Source organism: Bombina bombina, chromosome 2 (assembly GCF_027579735.1).
Source record: "Bombina bombina isolate aBomBom1 chromosome 2, aBomBom1.pri, whole genome shotgun sequence".
Lineage (NCBI taxonomy): Eukaryota > Metazoa > Chordata > Amphibia > Anura > Bombinatoridae > Bombina > Bombina bombina.
In genome coordinates, this window is record NC_069500.1 from 917,050,258 (window position 1) to 917,076,167 (window position 25,910).

The 25,910-nt window shown below is 42.1% G+C and overlaps 1 protein-coding gene across 4 annotated transcripts in view; it reads left to right on the plus strand.

The window, feature by feature from the left end:
• The window catches only part of ANKRD17 (ankyrin repeat domain 17), a 584,488-nt gene that overhangs the window by 450,437 nt on the left and 108,141 nt on the right, over window positions 1–25,910 (plus strand). For all 4 annotated transcript variants that reach the window (XM_053703322.1, XM_053703325.1, XM_053703327.1 and 1 more), the window contains one exon: window positions 521–676. In XM_053703322.1, the coding sequence (XP_053559297.1) occupies window positions 521–676 (156 nt within the window). The remainder of the gene's footprint in view (window positions 1–520; window positions 677–25,910) is intronic.

Here is a 25,910-nt window from a genome sequence, read left to right on the forward strand (position 1 = left end):
CCAAAAATTAAAAATGTTTTTTGTTTAAAGGGACACTGAACCCACGTTTTTTCTTTTGTGATTCAGATAGAGCATGCAATTTTAAGCAACTTTCTAATTTACTCCTATTATCAATTTTCCTTCATTCTCTTGGTATCTTTATTTGAAAAGCAAGAATGTAAGTTTAAATGCCGGCCCATTTTTGGTGAACAACCTGGGATCTTGCTGATTGGTGGATAAATTCACCCATCAATAAACAAGTGCTGTCCATAGTTCTAAACCAAAAATTGGCTGGCTCCTTAGCTTAGAAGCCTTCTTTTTCAAACAAAGATAGCAAGAGAAAGTTGACAATTTGATAATAGGAGTAAATTAGAAAGTTGCTTAAAATAATATGTTCTATCTGGATCACAAAAGAAAAAAATTGGGTTCAGTGTCCTTTTAAGCATGTGATATTCCAACAAAAGGTGTTTTTATTTTTATGATGAAACTATATCATATAAAACACTAATGAAATATATACTTCTATTTTTTTTATTTATAGGTTAACAGACACAATTAATGATGTCACTTGTAACACTTTGGCTACAAGTACAAAGTCTGGGCCCTCTCCTCTTTCATCTCCAAATGGAAAATTAACTGTAGCTAGTCCTAAAAGAGGACCGAAGAGAGAGGAAGGATGGAAAGAAGTGGTTAGAAGGTGAGAGATGCAACACAAACATATTTAATTTTTGTGTGTATATGTGTGTGTGTCTGTATGTGTATATATATATATATATATATATATATATATATATGTGTGTGTAAACTCCCATTTAAAATCAGTCATCAAGACCTTATGTATTGTGTATGGTAAACTAAACTGATTGAAGTTTGACTATTTCAGACTGATGATTACTATAAAACTGTAAAAAAAAAAAAAAAGTGCATTGAACATATCATCAGATTTCTGTTGTAAGCTTAATTTCCTTCTATTGGCAATGCGAGTCCACAAAACATTCTTAACCTATGGGAATTACTCTACCTGGCCACCAGAAGGAGGCAAAGACACCCCAAACAAGACTATAAAAATTCCTCGCTCTTCCCCTACCCTCCAGTAGTTTTTTACCTTGTATCATGGAGGTAGGCAGAGAGAGGTGCTATGTAAAAAGAAGAATGTAGTTTATCATGGATTGGCTTGTTTTAAGCTGGGGATATATGATCATGTAAATCTCTTCTGAGTATTCGGTTTTATAAAACTAAATGACTGTGAGTCTCCCATGCCTCTTACAGTTTGACCAAATCCCCTGTCTGATAAGGCAGTGTTTCTCACACTAAATTACAGACTTATGGGTAAATTCTCCCCTCTTTCATGGCAACTTGTCGTATAAAGAGGTAGTATCAAGTCTAGTCCCTGCGTATCAATAGTGTTGTGTGTACACTTTGACCCCTTGTGTCTGGCACTGTCACGCTGCTAGACCCAGTGATTGATTCAGTCTTATTTCAATATAGGGCTGAGAGGGGTGCGCTTCGGACACTCTGTGATGCAGGTCTCTCAGGTTTCTTTTGCAATATGTACCGAGTCCACAGATTCATCCTAACTTGTGGGATATTGTCCTTCCTGACAGGAAGTAGTAAAGAGAGCACCACAGCAGAGCTGTCTATATAGCTGCCCCCTTATCTCCACCCCCCAGTCATTCTCTTTGCTGGCTCTAAGCAGGAAGGGTAAAGAGAAGAGGTGTTAAACTGTAGTTTTTATTTTACCTTCCATCAAGAGTTTATTTTAAATGGTACCGGTGTTGTACTATTTGCTCTCAGGCAGGACATAGATGAAGATTTCTGCCTGGAGGATGATGATCTTAGCATTTGTAACTAAGGTCCACTGCTGTTCCCACATGAGCTGAGGAGTACAGGAAAACTTCGGTGTGAGGAACGGTTCTTGCTATGAGGTATGTTCAGTCATTTTTCTGCAGAGACTGTGTTAATTCAGAAAGGCTGACAGTATCCCCTTTAGGGGAAGGGTAAGCAGTAATCCTAGGATTAAGAGGTTTTACTAGCTTGCATAAAGGGCTTATTTTGTGGGGGGGGGGGGGTTTTGCGCACTCAGTTTGTATGTGAAACTGGAAGGACAAACGTTTGGGTGTTCTGGGAGTAACGTTCTTTATTGGGACTTTTGCAGAGGGTTCATTTGGCTTATATTGGGGTTATTATAACCCACATGGCTTCAGGCAAGGTTTTTTTGGATTTGGGTAGGCCCCAGCCACATCAAGTGTGGTGGGCGGGGCCTATTTTCACGCCTCTGTTGCGCATTTAGTTCTACTGGCAAGCAGCAAGAAACTTCTCCTGATGCCCTGATATTCATCCTGAGGGCCTAATCGAAGCTTTAATACCTTTCTATCGTTCCCTAAGGGCAGGTAGGGCCTTGCTGTGGCAAGGTGCTAAATAGGGGTTTAAACCGGTTTTAGACATTTTGTGATCCGGTTTTGTTAATTGGGGGTGCATTGCTTATTTACTTGGGGTGCAATCCTCCTAAAGCTTAATAGGTACACTAAAAATTTCAGAAAATTTGAAGCTTTTTTAACCTGTTTTGCAGTTTGTGTATGCCTTTTTTTCTCTTAAAGGCACACTACCGTTTTTGAAAATTGTTTGTTTTTCATTAAATAAAGTGTTTTCCAAGCTTGCTTCTCTCATTACTAGCCTGTTTAACATGTCTGACATTGAGGAAACTCATTGCTCAATTTGTTTAGAAGCCATTGTGGAACCCCCTCTTAAAATGTGTCCCACTTGTACTGATATGTCTATAACTTGCAGACAACATATTTTGAGTTTGGCAATGGATGATTCTCAGACAGAAGGAAATCAGGTTTTGCCATCTAGTTCTCCGCAAGTGTCACAACCAGTAACGCCCGCACAAGTGACGCCAAGTACTTCTAGTGCGTCTAATTCTTTCACCTTGCAAGATATGGCCTCAGTTATGAATACTACCCTTACAGAGGTTTTATCTAAACTGCCAGGGTTGCAAGGGAAGCGCAGTAGCTCTGGGTTAAGAACACATGCTGAGCCTTCTGACGCTTTAGTTGCCGTATCCAATACTCCCTCACAATGTTCTGAGGTAGGGATGAGGGATTTGCTATCTGAGGGAGAGATTTCTGATTCAGGAAGATTACTCCCTCAGACAGATTCAGATATGACGGCATTTAAATTTAAGCTAGAACACCTCTGTTTATTGCTTAGATAGGTTTTAGCAACTCTGGATGATTGTGACCCTATTGTAGTTCCAGAGAAATTGTGTAAAATGGACAAATATTTAGAGGTTCCTGTCTACACTGATGTTTTTCTGGTCCCTAAGAGGATTTCGGACATTGTTACTAAGGAGTGAGATAGACCAGGTATTCCGTTCGCTCCCCCTCCTGTCTTTAAGAAAATGTTTCCCATATCTGACACCATGAGGGACTCATGGCAAACCCTCCCTAAGGTGGAGGGAGCTATTTCTATTATTTCGCAAGCTATGGAGGACTCTGATATGTTAGAGGGTACTCCCTCTTTATCTAAACCTATTAACTGTGTCTATTATGAGGAGGTTTCCGAACCGACTGCTCAATTCTTTTCCACATGCTTTGACAATATGGCTATATCTAAAAAGAATAAGATATTTAGTTCAACTGAGCCGTCCACCTCTGCGAGTTCTCTGTCCCGCGTGGTGCGTTCCCTACACTCATCTCAGATTGCACAGGCAGCTCCCCAGGGCACTACTAATCCTCCCGCGGGAAGGGCCCTTTGGCCGCCAGACTTAACTGATCAGTTACAAACGGAGGTTTCTGCAGCCTTTAATGCCTTACCACGCCCTACTAAGTGCAAGCGAAAAGGTGCATTGCTATCCGTTCCAGGGCAGATAATCCACTGATGAGGACAACTCACTTGTCGGAGGACGTCATTTCTGGGTCTGAATCAGCTACTTCCAGGCCTCCATTTGCGGAGGAACCAGATTTTAAGTTTAAGATGAAGCATTTGCGCTTTCTGCTGAAAGAAGTGCTTGCTATGTTGGAGGTTTCTGAGCCGAAATTGCCGGAGGAACCTTTGATCCCTAAGCTAGATAGGGTTTACAAGGACAGGGTAGTGCCTCAGGCCTTCCCGGGCCCCATTATGATGGCTAATATTAAGAATGAATGGGAGAAACTTGGTTCGTTCTTTTCTCCCCTCTACTTCTTTTAAAAAGCTATTCCCCGTTCCGGACTCACAGCTTGAGCTGTGGGGGGCCCTTCCTAAGGTTGATGTTGCTATCTCCACACTCGCTAAGGGAACGACTATACCGCTAGAGGATAGCTCTTCGTCAAGGAACCCATGCATAAAAAGATGGAGTCCAAACAGCTCCCCATCCTGACAGACTCACAACCGTAGTCATATTCACCCAGGATGGTCTTGAGACGGACATATACAATCAGAAAATGTCAGATCACATTTGCACTATCACACAAAAAATAAACACTCCATCACAGGTAATTTCACTAGATGGTTCACATAATTTCGATAAGAGATGACATAAATCGCAAAATAACATATCAAACATAAGGTTATACAGGATCTCTGATCATTGAATATCAATTCGTAATAATTAAAAGTAGTAGCAATAAAGATAGTTTAAAGTGCACAATAAATAAATTGAATATCAATTCGTAATAATTAAAAGTAGTAGTAATAAAGATAGCTTAAAATGCACAATAAATCGAACACAAGAAGATACAGTATTCTTTAACATTTAATGCCAATTCATATAAACCCAATTAATAATAATATATAACATTAAATGTGATGGCCATTAGAACTCACAATAAATTAAAACCATCAATATTTGTAATATGCCTGATATGGTAATCCAGTCAAAATTAATTGTAACAGTAGGAATAATCCACACAAGTACCAGCACAAGTATGAGCCAAAACATAAACGATGTAATGATCTGCTAAATATGATTGTTTTTTAGCGGATACTGTAATGTCAAAATAGATATTGAATTGGATCAAAGAACTTAAACAGGTATATACCACCTTTAGATGACGAGCAGTCCGGTTTGAATGACAGCTGAAACAGCCAATGCAAACAATAAGGAGGCTATACTTCCGGATACCGGCACACTTAAATATGCACATATCGGGCGGCTCGCTGCCTTTGAAAAAGCCTGGTTAGGGCAAAACGCGCCAGAGCAGTGTGTAGGACGCTTTTTAAATGCTAATGTTAAGATAGAACTCTCATTAATCCAATGCCTGAATTATGATTTAAAAGTGGGGTTACTCAGAGGGCTACTCAATATCAAACACTAGCGGTCAGCACAGCAGCCGAGCGTTTGTGTATTAGTGAACGCTTGCTAAACCCGCAATTAACGTGTTTCAACTGAATGATAATTAATAAGACATGGTACATTAGTGCCACTACAAATAGTGCAATCTATATGCTGTAATACCGATAGAATAAATTAAATCTGTCAAGAGTTAAGTGTTTGGCTCTTACCGTGGACAGATTTATACTTTACAAGGATACCTCTCTTTGTTCTCCGTCGACAGTATACATTTTGTATTTGTAAAATAAAAATCAAATTATTGATATCGGTAGACTTTAGAAAATCTAGTGACTGATACTTGGAGACCCAAGAGATTAAATATAACATACATATTTATGCACCAAAATACTGATGGTTGGCGGGTTAACAAAAGACAAGCCGAATAACATAGTTACTCTGTAAGAACATATGAGACAAGAAAGTGATTCAAGTATTACAAACATAACGATACAGCTGTCGTATAATAGAAGAGTAATATCGCCATATTTATAACTATTCAGAAATTTATGTGCAGCATAGTGAAATTGTAAACTCTAGGTATACCGAGCACAATTTCAAAAGAGTATATAGAATCTTGGATAACATACAAAAAATCACAGCTATCGTATATCTCTCTTAATAAGTACTGTGAACACATTAACAAATATATATAAGTTACTGTTACTTGTGGATTCAGGAGACTGTTGGTTGGCGGGTTAATAATAGACAGCTGTATAAACAGTTACTTTGTAAGCACACAGAGATATTAGATAGTGATACAAGTACCAAATACACGATACAGTTGCCGTATAATAGAATAGCAAATTCCCAATTATTTAGAAATTACTGTGCAGTAGTCAATCTGAAACTTTAGATATACAGAGCACCAAAGAAATTTGGAGAAAATATTCCATAAACCTAAGTAATCGTATAACCCTCTGAACAAGTACTGTGAACACAATAACAAACATACAACAGTTACTGATATTTGTGGATTCTAAAGCATAAAGCCATAGACATCTGTTAATCTGAGGTTAACTCAATATATATTCACATATTAAAATATTGTCAGTGGAACAACTATATAAAAACTGAAACAGTAACAATATTAATACCACTGCTATAATACTCAAGCAATATATACAGTGATTATAGAATTGCAAACATAACTGTTGAAATTTAGTAGATCAAAGCCACAGTAACAGTTTTAATACACTGTAAACCATCAGGGCACATTAAGATATGATCTACAATCCAATACTTATTTATTTTTAGTTGGGACACACAATCATATAAGAACTAGTGTATTAATTACTATACACCTGAGTTATTTGAGAACCAATATCAGAAGTATATAAATCACATGCAGTCCGTCTTGAAATAAGACTGGAGTCATAGTATTGCTATTGGTTTGCTACAACAGTGAGAAGGAATATACCCGTGAATATATAGTCATATCCTTTATATCTAGTTAGTACCAGTCTAATACAGTCTATTCTAGACTGATCCTTATGTTATAATATCTTCATCAGTTTGAAGAACCAGACAGGAACATACGTTTTTCTGATATCCATACAACAGCTGCTAATCACGAGCTGTACATTACACAACTTTACCCATCTGACATAAGAGAGGGAGCATATAGTACACCCTAATAGTACTGATACCCTAATTTGATCGAGTGAGAAACCACTGCACGTCACATCCACTATAATTTGTTCAAGCATATTAGCATTGGAGGAGAACTATTATTATATAGTGATATCCAGATATTGACAATATTATATCACATGGATTATTATCCTTTTTCTATCTTACATTTGGGATTTTAATTGTATGAATGTTGTTGGTTGTTCTAAATACAATTTTAAAGTAACAATAAAAGTTAAATTTTATTTATCTGTGAAGTATTAGCCCCAAGTCTGGGCAGTAGAGTGCTATAAGTGCATACTTTCCAGTGGAACTAATCTAGCTCCACATTTCTCCAACATAGGTGTGTCCGGTCCACGGCGTCATCCTTACTTGTGGGATATTCTCTTCCCCAACAGGAAATGGCAAAGAGCCCAGCAAAGCTGGTCACATGATCCCTCCTAGGCTCCGCCTACCCCAGTCATTCTCTTTGCCGTTGTACAGGCAACATCTCCACGGAGATGGCTTAGAGTTTTTTAGTGTTTAACTGTAGTTTTTCATTATTCAATCAAGAGTTTGTTATTTTCAAATAGTGCTGGTACGTACTATTTACTCAGAAACAGAAAAGAGATGAAGAGTTCTGTTTGTATGAGGAAAATGATTTTAGCAACCGTAACTAAAATCCATGGCTGTTCCACACAGGACTGTTGAGAGCATTAACTTCAGTTGGGGGAACAGTTTGCAGTCCTTTGCTGCTTGAGGTATGACACATTCTAACAAGACGATGTAATGCTGGAAGCTGTCATTTTCCCTATGGGATCCGGTAAGCCATGTTTATTACGATTGTAAATAAGGGCTTCACAAGGGCTTATTTAGACTGTAGACATTTTTTGAGCTAAATCGATTGATATTAACACTTATTTAGCCTTGAGGAATCATTTATTCTGGGTATTTTGATATAATTATATCGGCAGGCACTGTTTTAGACACCTTATTCTTTAGGGGCTTTCCCAAAGCATAGGCAGAGTCTCATTTTCGCGCCGGTGTTGCGCACTTGTTTTTGAGAGGCATGGCATGCAGTCGCATGTGAGAGGAGCTCTGATACTGATAAAAGACTTCTGAAGGCATCATTTGGTATCGTATTCCCCTTGGGTTTGGTTGGGTCTCAGCAAAGCAGATACCAGGGACTGTAAAGGGGTTAAAGCTTAAAACGGCTCCGGTTCCGTTATTTTAAGGGTTAAAGCTTCCAAAATTGGTGTGCAATATTTTCAAGGCTTTAAGACACTGTGGTGAAAGTTTGGTGAATTTTGAACAATTCCTTCATGTTTTTTCGCAATTGCAGTAATAAAGTGTGTTCAGTTTAAAATTTAAAGTGACAGTAACGGTTTTGTTTCAAAACGTTTTTTGTATTTTCTTATCAAGTTTATGCCTGTTTAACATGTCTGAACTACCAGATAGACTGTGTTCTGAATGTGGGGAAGCCAGAATTCCTATTCATTTAAATAAATGTGATTTATGTGATAATGACAATGATGCCCAAGATGATTCCTCAAGTGAGGGGAGTAAGCATGGTACTGCATCATTCCCTCCTTCGTCTACACGAGTCTTGCCCACTCAGGAGGCCCCTAGTACATCTAGCGCGCCAATACTCCTTACTATGCAACAATTAACGGCTGTAATGGATAATTCTGTCAAAAACATTTTAGCCAAAATGAACCCTTGTCAGCGTAAGCGTGGATGCTCTGTTTTAGTTACTGAAGAGCATGACGACGCTGATATTAATATCTCTGAAGGGCCCCTAACCCAATCTGAGGGAGCCAGGGAGGTTTTGTCTGAGGGAGAAATTACTGATTTAGGGAACATTTCTCAGCAGGCTGAATCCGATGTGATTACTTTTAAATTTAAATTGGAACATCTCCGCATTTTGCTTAAGGAGGTATTATCCACTCTGGATGATTGTGAAAATTTGGTCATCCCAGAGAAACTATGTAAAATGGACAAGTTCCTAGAGGTGCCGGGGCTCCCAGAAGCTTTTCCTATACCCAAGCGGGTGGCGGACATTGTTAATAAAGAATGGGAAAGGCCCGGTATTCCTTTCGTCCCTCCCCCCATATTTAAAAAATTGTTTCCTATGGTCGACCCCAGAAAGGACTTATGGCAGTCAGTCCCCAAGGTCGAGGGAGCGGTTTCTACTTTAAACAAACGCACCACTATTCCCATAGAGGATAGTTGTGCTTTCAAAGATCCTATGGATAAAAAATTAGAAGGTTTGCTTAAAAAGATGTTTGTTCAGCAGGGTTACCTTCTACAACCCATTTCATGCATTGTCCCTGTCACTACAGCCGCATATTTCTGGTTTGATGAGCTGATTAAGGTGCTCGATAGTGACTCTCCTCCTTATGAGGAGATTATGGACAGAGTCAATGCTCTCAAATTGGCTAATGCTTTCACTCTAGACGCCTCTTTGCAATTGGCTAAGTTAGCGGCTAAGAATTCTGGGTTTGCTATTGTGGCGCGCAGAGCGCTTTGGTTGAAATCTTGGTCGGCTGATGCGTCTTCCAAGAACAAGCTACTAAACATTCCTTTCAAGGGGAAAACGCTGTTTGGTCCTGACTTGAAAGAGATTATCTCTGATATCACTGGGGGTAAGGGCCATGCCCTTCCTCAGGATCGGCCTTTCAAGGCAAAAAATAGACCTAATTTTCGCCCCTTTCGTAAAAACGGACCAGCCCAAGGTGCTACGTCCTCTAAGCAAGAGGGTAATACTTCTCAGGCCAAGCCAGCTTGGAGACCAATGCAAGGCTGGAACAAGGGAAAGCAGGCAAAGAAACCTGCCACTGCTACCAAGACAGCATGAAATATCGGCCCCCGATCCGGGACCGGATCTGGTGGGGGGCAGACTCTCTCTCTTCGCTCACGCTTGGGCAAGAGATGTTCTGGATCCTTGGGCGCTAGAAATAGTCTCCCAGGGTTATCTTCTGGAATTCAAGGGACTTCCCCCAAGGGGAAGGTTCCACAGGTCTCAGTTGTCTTCAGACCACATAAAAAGACAGGCGTTCTTACATTGTGTAGAAGACCTGTTAAAAATGGGAGTGATTCATCCTGTTCCATTGAGAGAACAAGGGATGGGGTTCTACTCCAATCTGTTCATAGTTCCCAAAAAAGAGGGAACATTCAGACCAATCCTAGATCTCAAGATCTTAAACAAATTTCTCAAGGTCCCATCTTTCAAGATGGAAACCATTCGAACTATCCTTCCTTCCATCCAGGAAGGTCAATTCATGACCACGGTGGATTTAAAGGATGCGTATCTACATATTCCTATCCACAAGGAACATCATCGGTTCCTAAGGTTTGCATTCCTGGACAAACATTACCAGTTCGTGGCGCTTCCTTCCGGATTAGCCACTGCTCCAAGGATTTTCACAAAGGTACTAGGGTCCCTTCTAGCTGTGCTAAGACCAAGGGGCATTGCAGTAGTACCTTACCTGGACGACATTCTGATTCAAGCGTCGTCCCTCCCTCGAGCAAAGGCTCACACGGACATCGTCCTGGCCTTTCTCAGATCGCACGGCTGGAAAGTGAACGTGGAAAAGAGTTCTCTATCCCCGTCAACAAGGGTTCCCTTCTTGGGAACAATTATAGACTCCTCAGAAATGAGGATTTTTCTAACAGAGGCCAGAAAGACAAAGCTTCTGGACTCTTGTCGAATACTTCATTCCGTTCCTCTTCCTTCCGTAGCTCAGTGCATGGAAGTGATCGGGTTGATGGTAGCGGCAATGGACATAGTTCCTTTTGCGCGCATTCATCTAAGACCATTACAACTGTGCATGCTCAGTCAGTGGAATGGGGACTATACAGACTTGTCTCCAAAGATACAAGTAAATCAGAGGACCAGAGACTCACTCCGTTGGTGGCTGTCCCTGGACAACCTGTCACGAGGGATGACATTCCACAGACCAGAGTGGGTCATTGTCACGACCGACGCCAGTCTGATGGGCTGGGGCGCGGTCTGGGGATCCCTGAAAGCTCAGGGTCTTTGGTCTCGGGAAGAATCTCTTCTACCGATAAATATTCTGGAACTGAGAGCGATATTCAATGCTCTCAAGGCTTGGCCTCAGCTAGCGAGGACCAAGTTCATACGGTTTCAATCAGACAACATGACGACTGTTGCGTACGTCAACCATCAGGGGGGAACAAGGAGTTCCCTAGCGATGGAAGAAGTGACCAAGATTATTCTATGGGCGGAGTCTCACTCCTGCCACCTGTCTGCTATCCACATCCCGGGAGTGGAAAATTGGGAAGCGGATTTTCTGAGTCGTCAGACATTGCATCCGGGGGAGTGGGAACTCCATCCGGAAATCTTTGCCCAAGTCACTCAACTTTGGGGCATTCCAGACATGGATCTGATGGCCTCTCGTCAGAACTTCAAAGTTCCTTGCTACGGGTCCAGATCCAGGGATCCCAAGGCGGCTCTAGTGGATGCGCTAGTAGCACCTTGGACCTTCAAACTAGCTTATGTGTTCCCGCCGTTTCCTCTCATCCCCAGGCTGGTAGCCAGGATCAATCAGGAGAGGGCGTCGGTGATCTTGATAGCTCCTGCGTGGCCACGCAGGACTTGGTATGCAGATCTGGTGAATATGTCATCGGCTCCACCTTGGAAGCTACCTTTGAGACGAGACCTTCTTGTTCAGGGTCCGTTCGAACATCCGAATCTGGTTTCACTCCAGCTGACTGCTTGGAGATTGAACGCTTGATTTTATCGAAGCGAGGTTTCTCAGATTCTGTTATCGATACTCTTGTTCAGGCCAGAAAGCCTGTAACTAGAAAGATTTACCATAAAATTTGGAAGAAATATATCTGTTGGTGTGAATCTAAAGGATTCCCTTGGGACAAGGTTAAGATTCCTAGGATTCTATCCTTCCTTCAAGAAGGATTGGAAAAAGGATTATCGGCAAGTTCCCTGAAGGGACAGATTTCTGCCTTGTCGGTGTTACTTCACAAAAAACTGGCAGCTGTGCCAGATGTTCAAGCCTTTGTTCAGGCTCTGGTTAGAATCAAGCCTGTTTACAAACCTTTGACTCCTCCTTGGAGTCTCAATCTAGTTCTTTCAGTTCTTCAGGGGGTTCCGTTTGAACCCTTACATTCCGTTGATATTAAGTTATTATCTTGGAAAGTTTTGTTTTTAGTTGCAATTTCTTCTGCTAGAAGAGTTTCAGAATTATCTGCTCTGCAGTGTTCTCCTCCTTATCTGGTGTTCCATGCAGATAAGGTGGTTTTACGTACTAAACCTGGTTTTCTTCCAAAAGTTGTTTCTAACAAAAACATTAACCAGGAGATTATCGTACCTTCTCTGTGTCCGAAACCAGTTTCAAAGAAGGAACGCTTGTTGCACAATTTGGATGTTGTTCGCGCTCTAAAATTCTATTTAGATGCTTCAAAGGATTTTAGACAAACATCTTCCCTGTTTGTTGTTTATTCAGGTAAAAGGAGAGGTCAAAAAGCAACTTCTACCTCTCTCTCTTTTTGGATTAAAAGCATCATCAGATTGGCTTACGAGACTGCCGGACGGCAGCCTCCCGAAAGAATCACGGCTCATTCCACTAGGGCTGTGGCTTCCACATGGGCCTTCAAGAACGAGGCTTCTGTTGATCAGATATGTAGGGCAGCGACTTGGTCTTCACTGCACACTTTTACCAAATTTTACAAGTTTGATACTTTTGCTTCTTCTGAGGCTATTTTTGGGAGAAAGGTTTTGCAAGCCGTGGTGCCTTCCATTTAGGTGACCTGATTTGCTCCCTCCCTTCATCCGTGTCCTAAAGCTTTGGTATTGGTTCCCACAAGTAAGGATGACGCCGTGGACCGGACACACCTATGTTGGAGAAAACAGAATTTATGTTTACCTGATAAATTTCTTTCTCCAACGGTGTGTCCGGTCCACGGCCCGCCCTGGTTTTTTAATCAGGTCTGATAATTTATTTTCTTTAACTACAGTCACCACGGTACCATATGGTTTCTCCTATGCTATTATTCCTCCTTAACGTCGGTCGAATGACTGGGGTAGGCGGAGCCTAGGAGGGATCATGTGACCAGCTTTGCTGGGCTCTTTGCCATTTCCTGTTGGGGAAGAGAATATCCCACAAGTAAGGATGACGCCGTGGACCGGACACACCGTTGGAGAAAGAAATTTATCAGGTAAACATAAATTCTGTTTTTTTTAGATGTTTGTTCCCTGTTAGGTACATTGAGCGTGGTCTCCTTGGTGCGGTTCCTCCCGTAACGGCGGATGGTTTGCGCCCCTTTCTCCTTGTGATCATCTGCTTGTACGGAAGTGATGTGGAGACCAGCCTTTGCTCGAGTGGTTTTTGTTCTCGAGGTTTCCCCTTGCCTTATTGTCCTGAGGCTGTTGGTAAGTCTAGAAGCTCTAGTGTCGTTGTACGATTTTTACCGCCTTAGCCCCTTTGGAGTGTGGGACTTCGGCAAGGGGTGGTCTCTTCCTTAGGTCGGGACTTGCAAGTTTTTCTCGTTATCCGGGTTAATCTGGATATTGCATTAGTAAGTTTGCGAGTATTTGTTTGTTTAAACAATTGGGGGTTCAGACCTGTTCTCTCTGGCGCTTCTGGTTGTTGAGTTTCACTCAGCATTTTCCTTTGTGGATTGTTACCGGTCTAGGGTTGGTTTGGGGTTCCCCAGTTCCTGGAAACTTTGGCTATGTCCTTTTACTCGCATTACTTGACCTGGTCTTGGTTGGCCAGGTTTTCTGAGGCCGTTTCTCATTGGGTTTGGTTTGCACCTTAGGCAGTTTCCCTTGGTCAGCTTGCTGTAGTATCCATTGAATTCACTGCTCTGCAGGTGAATGGACTTGCAGTGTCTCTGCTGCTACTATTGCACATTGGTTGCGTGTTAGCAGGCTAGTTTTTAGGGGAATCACTTTCAAGAGGGCTTCTGAGTTGGGGATTGATCTCTCCTTTAGCCTGTGGCTTTTGGAAGGTGCTGTCTTTTAACCCTTTCCCCTTCTTGGCTGAGAGCTTAGTCTCCTTTTTATGGAGATGTGGTCATTTTCTTAGGGCTTCTCCTGGATCAGGAGATGGGACCTGTGAGTTTTCCTAGCTGAGAGGGATATTCTTTCTGGGTTGTTCGTTCCATTTGGAGTCTTGCTGGCTCCGTGTCAAGACTAGTTGGACCTTTTTGCTAGATCCTTTGGGTCTACGGTCCTGTTGTCTGTTCTAAGGAGTCGGGTTGCACCCGTGCTCTGTTGGATTGGCTGTGGCCATTCTTCCACTCATCTTTGAGCTGGTTTTGGGGTTATTCTGTTCCCCTGTTTCAGACCTGCCGTTGCTGGGGCTGGCCCAACTGGGAGTGGGTTCTGAGAGACGTTGTCCCCATCTCCAGAATCTAGATGGGGTAGTAGCTATAGCTAGCTCCCTAAGCTTACAAGCAGAGGGATTTCTCCACCTCGGGGCCTGGGTGTCACTTCTCTTTCTTGAGGGACCTCATAGAGGTTGTGATTCCCCCTTTTTGAAAGATCTGTGGGTAGGTTTTTCGGCTTGGATTGCCTAGAGTGTGCTCTCTGTCTGGGAGTTGTCTTTTGCAATCTGTTCTTTTGCTGGCCGCTTTTGCTCTCTGCAAGTATTCTCTGTGTCATCCTGAGGATGGCAGCGTTTTCATCTGGGTCTGTTTTTTTGTAGCGGAATACTTCAGTGTTCCAAGCTCAGACAATGTGAGGACTCAGTCTTCTGTTTTCTTTTGGTGCTTTTGCACATCGTTTGAGAGAGAGAGGTTTCTCTGTTCCTTTGCCCGGTCCTATACCTTCGGTTTCTCCTGGTCTGGACTTAGTCTTCCTTGTCTGTCGGGACCCTTTTGGGCCCTTGTGAGCTGAGCTAGCTCTAGGGGTTTTTCCTTTATGGCTTGTGACCTTTTGTTTTTTTCCTTCGGTTCTCCTGGCCCTATCCCTTTGGGAGTCTAGGCTGGTGTTCCCTTCTGTTGTGAGAGGTGAGTGGTGTCTCCTGGAGGCCTGTTGGCTCAGTTGAGTCCGAGTTTGCGGTCTCTAACTAGGCTCTGGACTACCTGCAGGTCAGTGTCCTTGGGGCCTTTTCCTTTTAAAGTTTTCTCGGCTTCGGACAAAGCTGGGTTCTTTGTGGGCAGTGGTTTCAGGCTTGGTGCCGTCAGAATGGGCCGCCTATTGTACCCTCCCGTCTTGGCATTCAGTGTCCTCTATATGCAGCTCTATATGCAGCTGTGGACTCTTTCCATTTAAGAAGGAAAATATAAATTATGCTTACCTGATGATAATTTTCTTTTATTCTGATGTAAAGAGTCCACAGCTCTCAACCTGTAATTTTTCTGTGGGGCGTCCTTTTCTCTTAAGTGTAGTCAGTCCACGGGTCATCCATTACTTATGGAATATATCTCTTCCCCAACAGGAAGTCTCAAGAGGATCACCCAAGCAGAGCTGCTATATAGCTCCTCCCCTCGCATGTCATATTCAGTCATTCTCTTGCAACCTAACTAAAGATAGGTCGTTGTGAGAGGTCTGTGGTGTTTTTTAACTTAGTTTATTTCTTCAATCAAAAGTTTGTTATTTTAAATGGCACCGGAGTTTGCTGTTTGTTCTCAGGCAGCATTAGAAGAAGAATCTGCCTGCGTTTTCTATGATCTTAGCAGACGTAACTAAGATCCACTGGCTGTTCTCATCTGAGGAGTGAGGTAACTTCAGAAAAGGGGAATAGCATGCAGGGCCCCCCTGCAAACGAGGTATGTGCAGTAAATTATTTTTCTGAGGAATGGAATTGACTGAGAAAATACTGCTGATACCAATGTAACGTAAGTTCAGCCTTAAATGCAGTGATAGCGACTGGTATTAAGCTGATGAGTGTGTGTACACTGAATGTATTTTTCTAAGGAATGGAATTGACTCTGAAAATACTGTTAATACTGAAGTAATGTATGAGCCTTAACTGCAGTAAAAGCGACTGGTAGCAGGCTTATTAATAACACTTCATTACTTTTAAAATGTATGTTCAAAACGTTTACTGGCATGTTAATCGTTTTTTGTGAGGTACTTGGTGATAAAACTTATTGGGGCATGATTTTTACCACATGGCTATCTTTGTTTTCTGCATAGAAACAGTTAACTGAGCTTCCCCACTGTTGTAATATGAGTGGGAGGGGCCTATTTTAGCGCTTTTTTGCGCAGTAAAAATTCAGTCACAATCTGCCTACTTCATCCTCCATGATCCAGGACGTCTCTAGAAAGCTCAGGGGTCTCCAAAATTCATTTTGAGGGAGGTAATCAGTCACAGCAGACCTGTGACAGTGTGTTTTGACTGTGATAAAAACGTTAATTATTAAATTGTTATCCGTTTTTGGGTATTAAGGGGTTAATCATCCATTTGCTGGTGGGTGCAATCCTTTGCTAACTTAATACATTTACTGTGAAAAATTGGTTGCTATAACTAATTTGGTTCATTGTTATTTCAACTGTGACAGTTTTTTGTGCTTCTTAAAGGCACAGTAGCGTTTTTTATATTGCTTGTAAATTTATTTAGAAAGTATTTCCAAGCTTGCTAGTCTCATTGCTAGTCTGTTTAAACATGTCTGACTCAGATGAATCTCTTTGTTCACTATGTTTAAAGGCCAATGTGGAGCCCAATAGAAATTTGTGTACTAATTGCATTGATGTTACTTTAAATAAAAGTCAATCTTTACATGTAAAGAAATTATCACCAGACAACGAGGGGGAAGTTATGCCGACTAACTCTCCTCACGTGTCAGTACCTTCGCCTCCCGCTCAGGAGGTGCGTGATTTGGTGGCGCCAAGTACATCAGGGAGGCCCTTACAAATCACTTTGCAAGACATGGCTACTGTTATGACAGAAGTATTATCTAAATTGCCAGAATTAAGAGGCAAGCGTGATAGCTCTGGGTTAAGGACAGAGCGCGCGGATGATGTGAGAGCCATGTCAGATACTGCGTCACAGTTTGCAGAACGTGAAGACGGAGAGCTTCATTCTGTGGGTGACGGATCTGATCCAGGGAGACTGGATTCAGAGATTTCTAATTTTAAATTTAAGCTTGAGAACCTCCGCATATTGCTAGGGGAGGTATTAGCGGCTCTGAATGATTGTAACACGGTTGCAATTCCAGAAAAATTATGTAGGTTGGATAGATACTATGCGGTACCGGTGTGTACTGACGTGTTTCCTATACCTAAAAGGCTTACGGAGATTATTAGCAAGGAGTGGGATAGACCTGGTGTGCCTTTTTCCCCTCCTCCCATATTTAGGAAAATGTTTCCTATAGACGCCACCACACGAGACTTATGGCAGACGGTCCCTAAGGTGGAGGGAGCAGTTTCTACTTTAGCTAAGCGTACCACTATCCCGGTGGAGGATAGTTGTGCCTTTTCAGATCCAATGGATAAAAAATTAGAAGGTTACCTTAAGAAAATGTTTGTTCAACAAGGTTTTATCTTACAGCCCCTTGCATGCATTGCGCCTGTCACTGCTGCGGCGGCATTCTGGTTTGAGTCTCTGGAAGAGGCCATTCGCATAGCTCCATTGGATGAAATTATGAACAAGCTTAAAGCACTTAAGCTAGCTAACGCATTTGTTTCTGATGCCATCGTACATTTAACCAAACTTACGGCTAAGAACTCCGGATTCGCCATCCAAGCACGCAGAGCGCTATGGCTTAAATCCTGGTCAGCTGACGTGACTTCTAAATCTAAATTGCTTAATATTCCTTTCAAAGGGCAGACCTTATTCGGGCCCGGCTTGAAAGAAATTATAGCTGACATTACGGGAGGTAAGGGCCATGCTCTACCTCAGGACAGGGCCAAATCAAAGGCCAAACAGTCTAATTTTCGTGCCTTTCGTAACTTCAAGGCAGGAGCAGCATCAACTTCCTCCGCTCCAAAACAGGAAGGAGCTGTTGCTCGTTACAGACAGGGCTGGAAAGCTAACCAGTCCTGGAACAAGGGCAAGCAGGCCAAGAAACCTGCTGCTGCCCCTAAGACAGCATGAAGAGAGGGCCCCCTATCCGGAAACGGATCTAGTGGGGGGGCAGACTTTCTCTCTTCGCCCAGGCTTGGGCAAGAGATGTCCAGGATCCCTGGGCGTTGGAGATCATATCTCAGGGATATCTCCTGGATTTCAAAACTTCTCCTCCACAAGGGAGGTTTCATCTTTCAAGGTTATCAGCAAACCAAATAAAGAAAGAGGCGTTTCTACGCTGTGTACAAGACCTCTTACTAATGGGGGTGATCCACCCAGTTCCGCGGACGGAACACGGGCAAGGATTCTATTCAAATCTATTTGTGGTTCCCAAGAAAGAGGGAACCTTCAGACCAATCTTGGACTTAAAAATCCTAAACAAATTCCTAAGAGTTCCATCATTCAAAATGGAAACTATTCGAACCATCCTTCCCATGATCCAAGAGGGTCAGTACATGACCACAGTGGACTTAAAGGATGCCTACCTTCACATACCGATTCACAAGGATCATTATCGGTACCTAAGATTTGCCTTCCTAGACAGGCATTACCAGTTTGTAGCTCTTCCCTTCGGATTAGCTACGGCTCCAAGAATCTTTACAACGGTTCTGGGCTCACTTCTGGCGCTACTAAGACCGCGAGGCATAGCGGTGACTCCGTACCTAGACGACATTCTGATACAAGCGTCAAGTTTTCAAACTGCCAAATCTCATACAGAGATAGTTCTGGCATTTCTGAGGTCGCATGGGTGGAAGGTGAACGTGGGAAAGAGTTCTCTATTACCACTTACAAGGGTTCCCTTCCTAGGGACTCTTATAGATTCTGTAGAGATGAAAATTTACCTGACGGAGGCCAGGTTATCAAAACTTCTAAATGCTTGCCGTGTCCTTCATTCCATTCCACACCCGTCAGTAGCTCAGTGCATGGAAGTAATCGGCTTAATGGTAGCGGCAATGGACATAGTGGGAACTTCATCCGGAAGTCTTCGCTCAACTGATCCATCGTTGGGGCAAACCAGATCTGGATCTCATGGCGTCTCGCCAGAACGCCAAGCTTCCTTGTTACGGATCCAGGTCCAGGGACCCGGGAGTGGTGCTGATAGATGCTCTGACAGCCCCTTGGGTCTTCAACATGGCTTATGTGTTTCCACCATTTCCGATGCTTCCTCGATTGATTGCCAAGATCAAACAGGAGAGAGCATCGGTGATTCTGATAGCGCCTGCGTGGCCACGCAGGACCTGGTATGCAGACATAGTGGACATGTCGTCCTGTCCACCATGGTCTCTGCCTCTGAGACAGGACCTTCTAATTCAGGGTCCTTTCAACCATCCAAATCTAATTTCTCTGAGGCTGACTGCATGGAGATTGAACGCTTGATTCTATCAAAGCGTTGCTTCTCGGAGTCGGTTATTGATACCTTAATACAGGCTAGGAAACATGTTACCAGAAGAATTTACCATAAGATATGGCGTAAATATTTATATTGGTGCGAATCCAAGAGTTACTCATGGAGTAAGGTTAGGATTCCTAGGATATTGTCTTTTCTACAAGAGGGTTTAGAAAAGGGCTTATCTGCTAGTTCGTTAAAGGGACAGATTTCTGCTCTGTCTATTCTTCTACACAAACGTCTGGCAGAAGTTCCAGACGTTCAGGCTTTTTGTAAGGCTTTAGCTAGGATTAAGCCTGTGTTTAAGACTGTTGCTCCGCCGTGGAGCTTAAACTTAGTTCTTAACGTTCTTCAAGGCGTTCCATTTGAACCCCTTCATTCCATTGATATCAAGCTGTTATCCTGGAAAGTTCTGTTTTTGATGGCTATTTCCTCGGCTCGAAGAGTCTCTGAGTTATCTGCCTTACATTGTGATTCTCCTTATCTGATTTTTCATTCAGACAAGGTAGTTCTGCGTACTAAACCTGGGTTCTTACCTAAGGTAGTTACTAACAGGAATATCAATCAAGAGATTGTTGTTCCATCATTGTGTCCTAACCCTTCTTCAAAGAAGGAACGACTTTTGCATAATCTGGACGTAGTCCGTGCCCTTAAATTCTATTTGCAGGCAACTAAAGATTTTCGTCAAACTTCTTCCCTGTTTGTCGTTTACTCTGGACAGAGGAGAGGTCAAAAGGCTTCGGCTACCTCTCTCTCTTTTTGGCTTCATAGCATAATACGTTTAGCCTATGAGACTGCTGGACAGCAGCCTCCTGAAAGGATTACAGCTCATTCTACTAGAGCTGTGGCTTCCACCTGGGCCTTTAAAAATGAGGCCTCTGTTGAACAGATTTGCAAGGCTGCAACTTGGTCTTCACTTCACACTTTTTCAAAATTTTACAAATTTGACACTTTTGCTTCTTCGGAGGCTATTTTTGGGAGAAAGGTGCTTCAGGCAGTGGTTCCTTCCGTTTAAAGTTCCTGCCTTGTCCCTCCCTTCATCCGTGTACTTTAGCTTTGGTATTGGTATTCCATAAGTAATGGATGACCCGTGGACTGACTACACTTAACAAGAGAAAACATAATTTATGCTTACCTGATAAATTTATTTCTCTTGTAGTGTAGTCAGTCCACGGCCCGCCCTGTCTTTAAGGCAGATCTAAATTTTAATTAAACTCCAGTCACCACTGCACACTATGGTTTCTCCTTTCTCGTCTGGTTTTGGTCGAATGACTGAATATGACATGTGAGGGGAGGAGCTATATAGCAGCTCTGCTTGGGTGATCCTCTTGCAACTTCCTGTTGGGGAAGAGATATATTCCATAAGTAATGGATGACCCGTGGACTGACTACACTACAAGAGAAATAAATTTATCAGGTAAGCATAAATTATGTTTTTTATTCTTCTGGCACCTTTCACCCTGATATTTCTTCTTCTGTTCCTTGTTCCTCGGCAGAATGACTGGGGGATGAGGGGAGTGGGAGGAGTATTTAAGTCTTTTGCTGGGGTGTCTTTGCCTCCTCCTGGTGGCCAGGTTCTTATTTCCCAAAAGTAATGAATGCAGCTGTGGACTCTTTCCATCAGAAGAAAAGTAAATTATCAGGTAAGCATAATTTGTTTTTTGGTCCAGAGGGACTAGGCCTTTTTAGTTTAAATACTCTTTAGTCTTTCCCTGCGGTTTTCCTTCAGTCCTTTGTTGGTACTGTGGGTGGCTGATGTTTATCTGTCTGGTTTCGGCTTGGCATGTTACTGTCTATCTCCAGAATCTCATAGATTTCTGGTTAGTCCGCTTCAGTTGCCAGTATACGGTATATCTTTCCCTATTCAGGGACAGTTCTATGGAAGTGGGAGAGTGTCTTCTGGGATTCATTCTGTTTTCTCTTAAAGTGAAAGTAAATCCTAGCGTTTTACAAAAGCTAGGATTGACTTTTGAAACAAATAAAACGGGACTTTCATTTCATGAAGTGTAATATACTTAATGTAGAAAGCTCCTTTATTTGTTTTAACTGATCACTGTTTTTAGCTGCTACAGCAGCCCACGGCTAAAAATTTTTTTTGCTAAGAGGTGACGTTTTCACCTCTTAGCCAATAGCCGTGCGGTAAATTCGACGTGGCACCCATGGGAGCCGGATTTACTGCACGGCTATTGGCTTAGAGGTGAAAACGTCACCTCTTAGCAAAAAAATTTTTTGAGCTGTGTGCTGCTGTAGCAGCTAAGAACGGCGATCAGTTAAAACAAATAAAGGAGTTTTCTACATGAAGTATCTTATACTTCATGAATGAAAGTCCCCTTTGTTTCAAAAGTAAATCCTAGCATTTGTAAAGCGCTAGGATTTACTTTCACTTTAAGAATCTTCGGTCACTCTTTCTATTCTGAGGACCTGGTCTTCTGAGTTTTTCCAGCTGAGTTTTTTCTGAAGTAGATCCTCTTTCTGACTCTGAGTTCAGCAGGAGTTCTAAGGACTCTTCTTTGATGTGTCCTTTGGACGGATTTGTATCTTTGGTGGGATTCCTTCTAGATTCTCTGGGCATTGGTGCCTATCCTAGTCTTGCCCTTAGGGGATCGTGGTCAGGGATTCTTGAGTAGATCTCTGGATCCTTTCAGTGCGGGGGAAGTTTATATTGTTCCTTTTGACTATGTCTCCTTTTCTGGTTTGACTCAGTCTGTCGGGGGCAGGCATCAGGGTGCCTGATTGCCTCTTTTTTGTGCTGTGACTCGTTTCGTGGTTGGCTTCTCCATTATGGGTGCTCCTTATTATGCAGTTGGATGGGGTCTTCGCCCTTGGGGGGTTGATGTATCCCGACAGGGGGTTTTCGGAAGGGTGTTAGTCCTTTTCCTAAGCACGTAGCTGGTCCCTTGTTTTTTTTTTTTTTGTTTTTTTTTTGGATTAACGGCTGTCCGTCCCTGTTTTGGGAGGGTGGTGTTGGTTCTCTCTGAATTTTTTTATTTCTTCTTGAAGTTCTCTCTGGCTCTTCCAGGGTGTCCTGGAGACAGGGGTTCTTAGGTTGGCTAGTTTTTAGCCTGAGGGTTAGCCTGGCTTTCAGACGTGCGGCTACGGGTGGTCTCATCTGTCGCTGCTGCCCTGGATATGTGGGCTCCTAAGCAGATCCAGATATGTTTCTGTTATATTCCTGAGGCCATGAACTCTTGGTGTTCTTTTCCTTTGCTAAAAGGTGGCCTGCGGTCAGGCAGTTGTGTCAAAATTGTGTCCTTCAGGATATTAGACTTCTTGTCTAGGATTACATCGGTATTGATACAGAAAGATGGTCCTTGAAATTGTCTATTTATTGACCTGTTTTGTTTCTGGGATATCTCTCCAGGTCCTAGTGTCTCTTGCAGTCGAGTAATCCGCCATCTTTGGGCCTTCTTTCTAAGGAGTCTTTTTATTCGGGTTCTGCAAATGGCTTCACTATCTTTTTTTTTTCTGGGATCGTACCTCAAGGTTCTTTCAGTCTTCTTTAGCACAGTCACTTTGTTTTCTGTGTTCTTCCTCTGGAAGTGTACGGTGTTGGGAGTCTTTGTTGTTTGTGGAGGAGGGTTCTTCTCCTGATCTCATAGTCCGCGGGACTCTCGTCTCCTCAGAGGTTTGTGTGCTCCTTTTGGGACCACTGTTTGTGTGGTCTCCGATGTGGGCTCTTACGGTCCTAATTGTAAGGCAGTTACTTGGTTCTGCTAACTTTTGGGTCCTTTGCTTCTGTTGAAACAGTTTTTTGAATGCAGCTGTGAACTCTTCCTGTATTTAGAAGGAAAACAAAAATTAAGACTTACCAGATAATTTCCTTTCCTTCGATACAGGGAGAGTCCACAGCTCCCGCCCGTGCTCTCCGGTGGGTGGTCCTAAATTTAAATTGCTTTCTTCTGGCACTTTTTTTCTCCTGATATTTCTCCTACTGTTCCTTGTTCTCTCTGCAGAATGACTGGGTGATGAGGGAAGTGGGGAAGGTATTTAAGCCTTTTGGCTGGGGTGTCTTTGCCTCCTGGACACTCCCTGTATCGAAGGAAAGGAAATTATCTGGTTAGTCATAATTTATTTTTTTTATTTAGGTTGTTTCAACTCAAAATATTAATCAAGAAATTATTGTTCCGTCATTTTGCCCAAGTCCTCCTTCCTCTAAGAAGATAGTTGTATCTTCCATGCTACCAAGAAATGTCATCAATCATCTTCCTTATCTGTCCTGCATTCTGGTAAGCCCAAAGATCTGAAGCCCACTGCTGTTAGTTTGATCCGCATGGCGTATATAGACGCAGGCCGGCAGACTCCATTACCCATTATGGCACATTCTACTTGCGCAGTGTCTTCTTCCTGGCCTTTTAGAATGAGGCTTTAGTTGAACAGATATGTAAGGCTGCTACTTGGTCCTAATTGCATACTTTCACAAAAATTTACAGATTCAATGTTTTTGTCTCTGCAGTGGCATCTTTTGGGAGAAGGTTTCTTCAAGCACTGGTGCCTAGTACTTAGGACTGCCTTCCCTACCTTTCTTTTACAAAATGTTTGTAGACTCCACAGCTTGGGTATTAATTTCCTATTGGTTATGAATGAATGAATTTTTGGACTCTCACTGGCATCAGAAAGAAAACATAATTTATGCTTACCTGATTAATTCTGAGAGGGTAGGTAAAGTGGGAGGGGTATTTAATGCTTTGTTTCTAGTGTCTGCCGCCGCCTCCTGGTGGCCAGGGGAAGAATTTCACATAGTTAATGAATAAATAAATTTGTGGACTTTAACTGCCAAGAAAGAAAATAATTTATTTTGTGAAGCTACCAAGGGTGATATCCATAATAAAACCGGAGGCGGTGTCAGTGATTTTGATTTCTCCAGCTTGGTTTTGCAGAACTTTCATTTTAGCCAGTAAAATGTTGTCTGATAAAGTTGAGACCTTGATTCAGACTTGGATGTTTGTAACTTGCCATATTTATCTCAATGTGTGGTATATCTATTTGTCCTGTTGTGCAGCTGGAGGTTATTATTTTAAATCCTTTCAGATTCCTACAATTTTGGAGTTTCTGCAAGTACATTTGGAGAAAGGTCTGTCTGCCAGTTCTCTGAGGATACAGATTGCTTCTCTGTCTGTGCTGTATCATACAAATTTCAAATTTGCCAAGCTTTCTGCTATTCTATCCAAATATTTTTTCAGGCTCTAATTTGCCTTAAGCCAGTGATAGGACATCCATCTCTTTTCTATCATTGGAAGATAGCTAATATTCCTGCCATTCAGACGTTTGTATAGGCATTGATTAGAGTTAAACCTATTATTTGTCCATTTACGCCCCCTTGGGGTAAGACTTTGGTGTTAAAGGGACACTGTACCCAAATTTTTGATTTTGTGATTCAGATAGAGCATGAAATTTTAAGCAACTTTCTAATTTACTCCTATTATCAAATTTTCTTCATTCTCTTGGTATCTTTATTTGAAATGCACAGATGTAAGTTTAGATGCCGGCCCATTTTTGGTGAACAACCTGGGTTGTCCTTGCTGATTGGTGGATAAATTCATCCACCAATAAAAAAGTGCTGTCCAGAGTACTGAAACCAAAAAAAGCTTAGATGCCTTCTTTTTTCAAATAAAGATAGCAAGAGAATGAAGAAAAATTGATAATAGGAGCAAGTTAGAAAGTTGCTTAAAATTGCATGCTCTTTCTGAATTACAAAAGAAAAAATTTGGGTTCAGTGTCCCTTTAAGGGTACTTCAACCCCTGACTTTTGATCACATACATAGGTTGAATCTTCAACTTTTGTTTTGGAAGGTTTTGTTCTTGCAAGCCATTATTTTGGCCAGGCAAGTTTTTGGACTTGCAGTTTTGCCTTCTTTGCTTAGGTTTGATCAGGGTACGATGGTTTTGAGTTTCTCTCAACAATAGTTTCTTCAGAAACTTTTAATCAGGAAGTTGTGGTATATATTTGTTGTTTCTGCCAATTGTAAGGCTACTGGTCCCTGCAGCTTACCCCTCTGCAGCGTGCTCACAATCTAAGAGCATGTGCTGTCATTTTTTAGACTTTAAACGCACTGCTGAGGGGAAGTTGCAGCAATCGGTAGCCTTGCAGAACTGATTGTTGCTTATAATAATTAAAAAAAAAAGCTGCTTACAAGGTGGGCCATCAACTCCAGGAACTGAGCTCAACTTTTGAAGGTAATAAAAAAGCTTAAAAACATGTGTTTTAAATAGTTTCTATGGAGGGGTATGGTGTTGGTTTGTGCTTTAAGATTCTATGTGGAAGCGACTAAGTGCTAGATTACAAGTGGAGCACTAATTTATCGCGCACCTGCAAATGGACAAATTCACCCGTTTGTGGGAACGCAATAAATAACCAGCCAGTACAGGTGTTGCATTTATTTTGCCCTGCTTTGGTCCTTTCCTGTTTTTTCTTCTCTACTTCGCCTTGTGTGTATCAATAGTCTAGGGAAATACTTGGAATAAAGGATGGAGCAAAGCACTGTAAAGTAAGGGGGTGTTTTTCCGCTTCCTCATGGACAGGAAAAGAAATCCCACGTGTAATCTTGTGGTCTAACCATCTTGAAGCAAATAAATTTATCATGCAAGCATACATTTTTTTAGTTGTTTTTTTTCCAATTGGATTTCACCATAA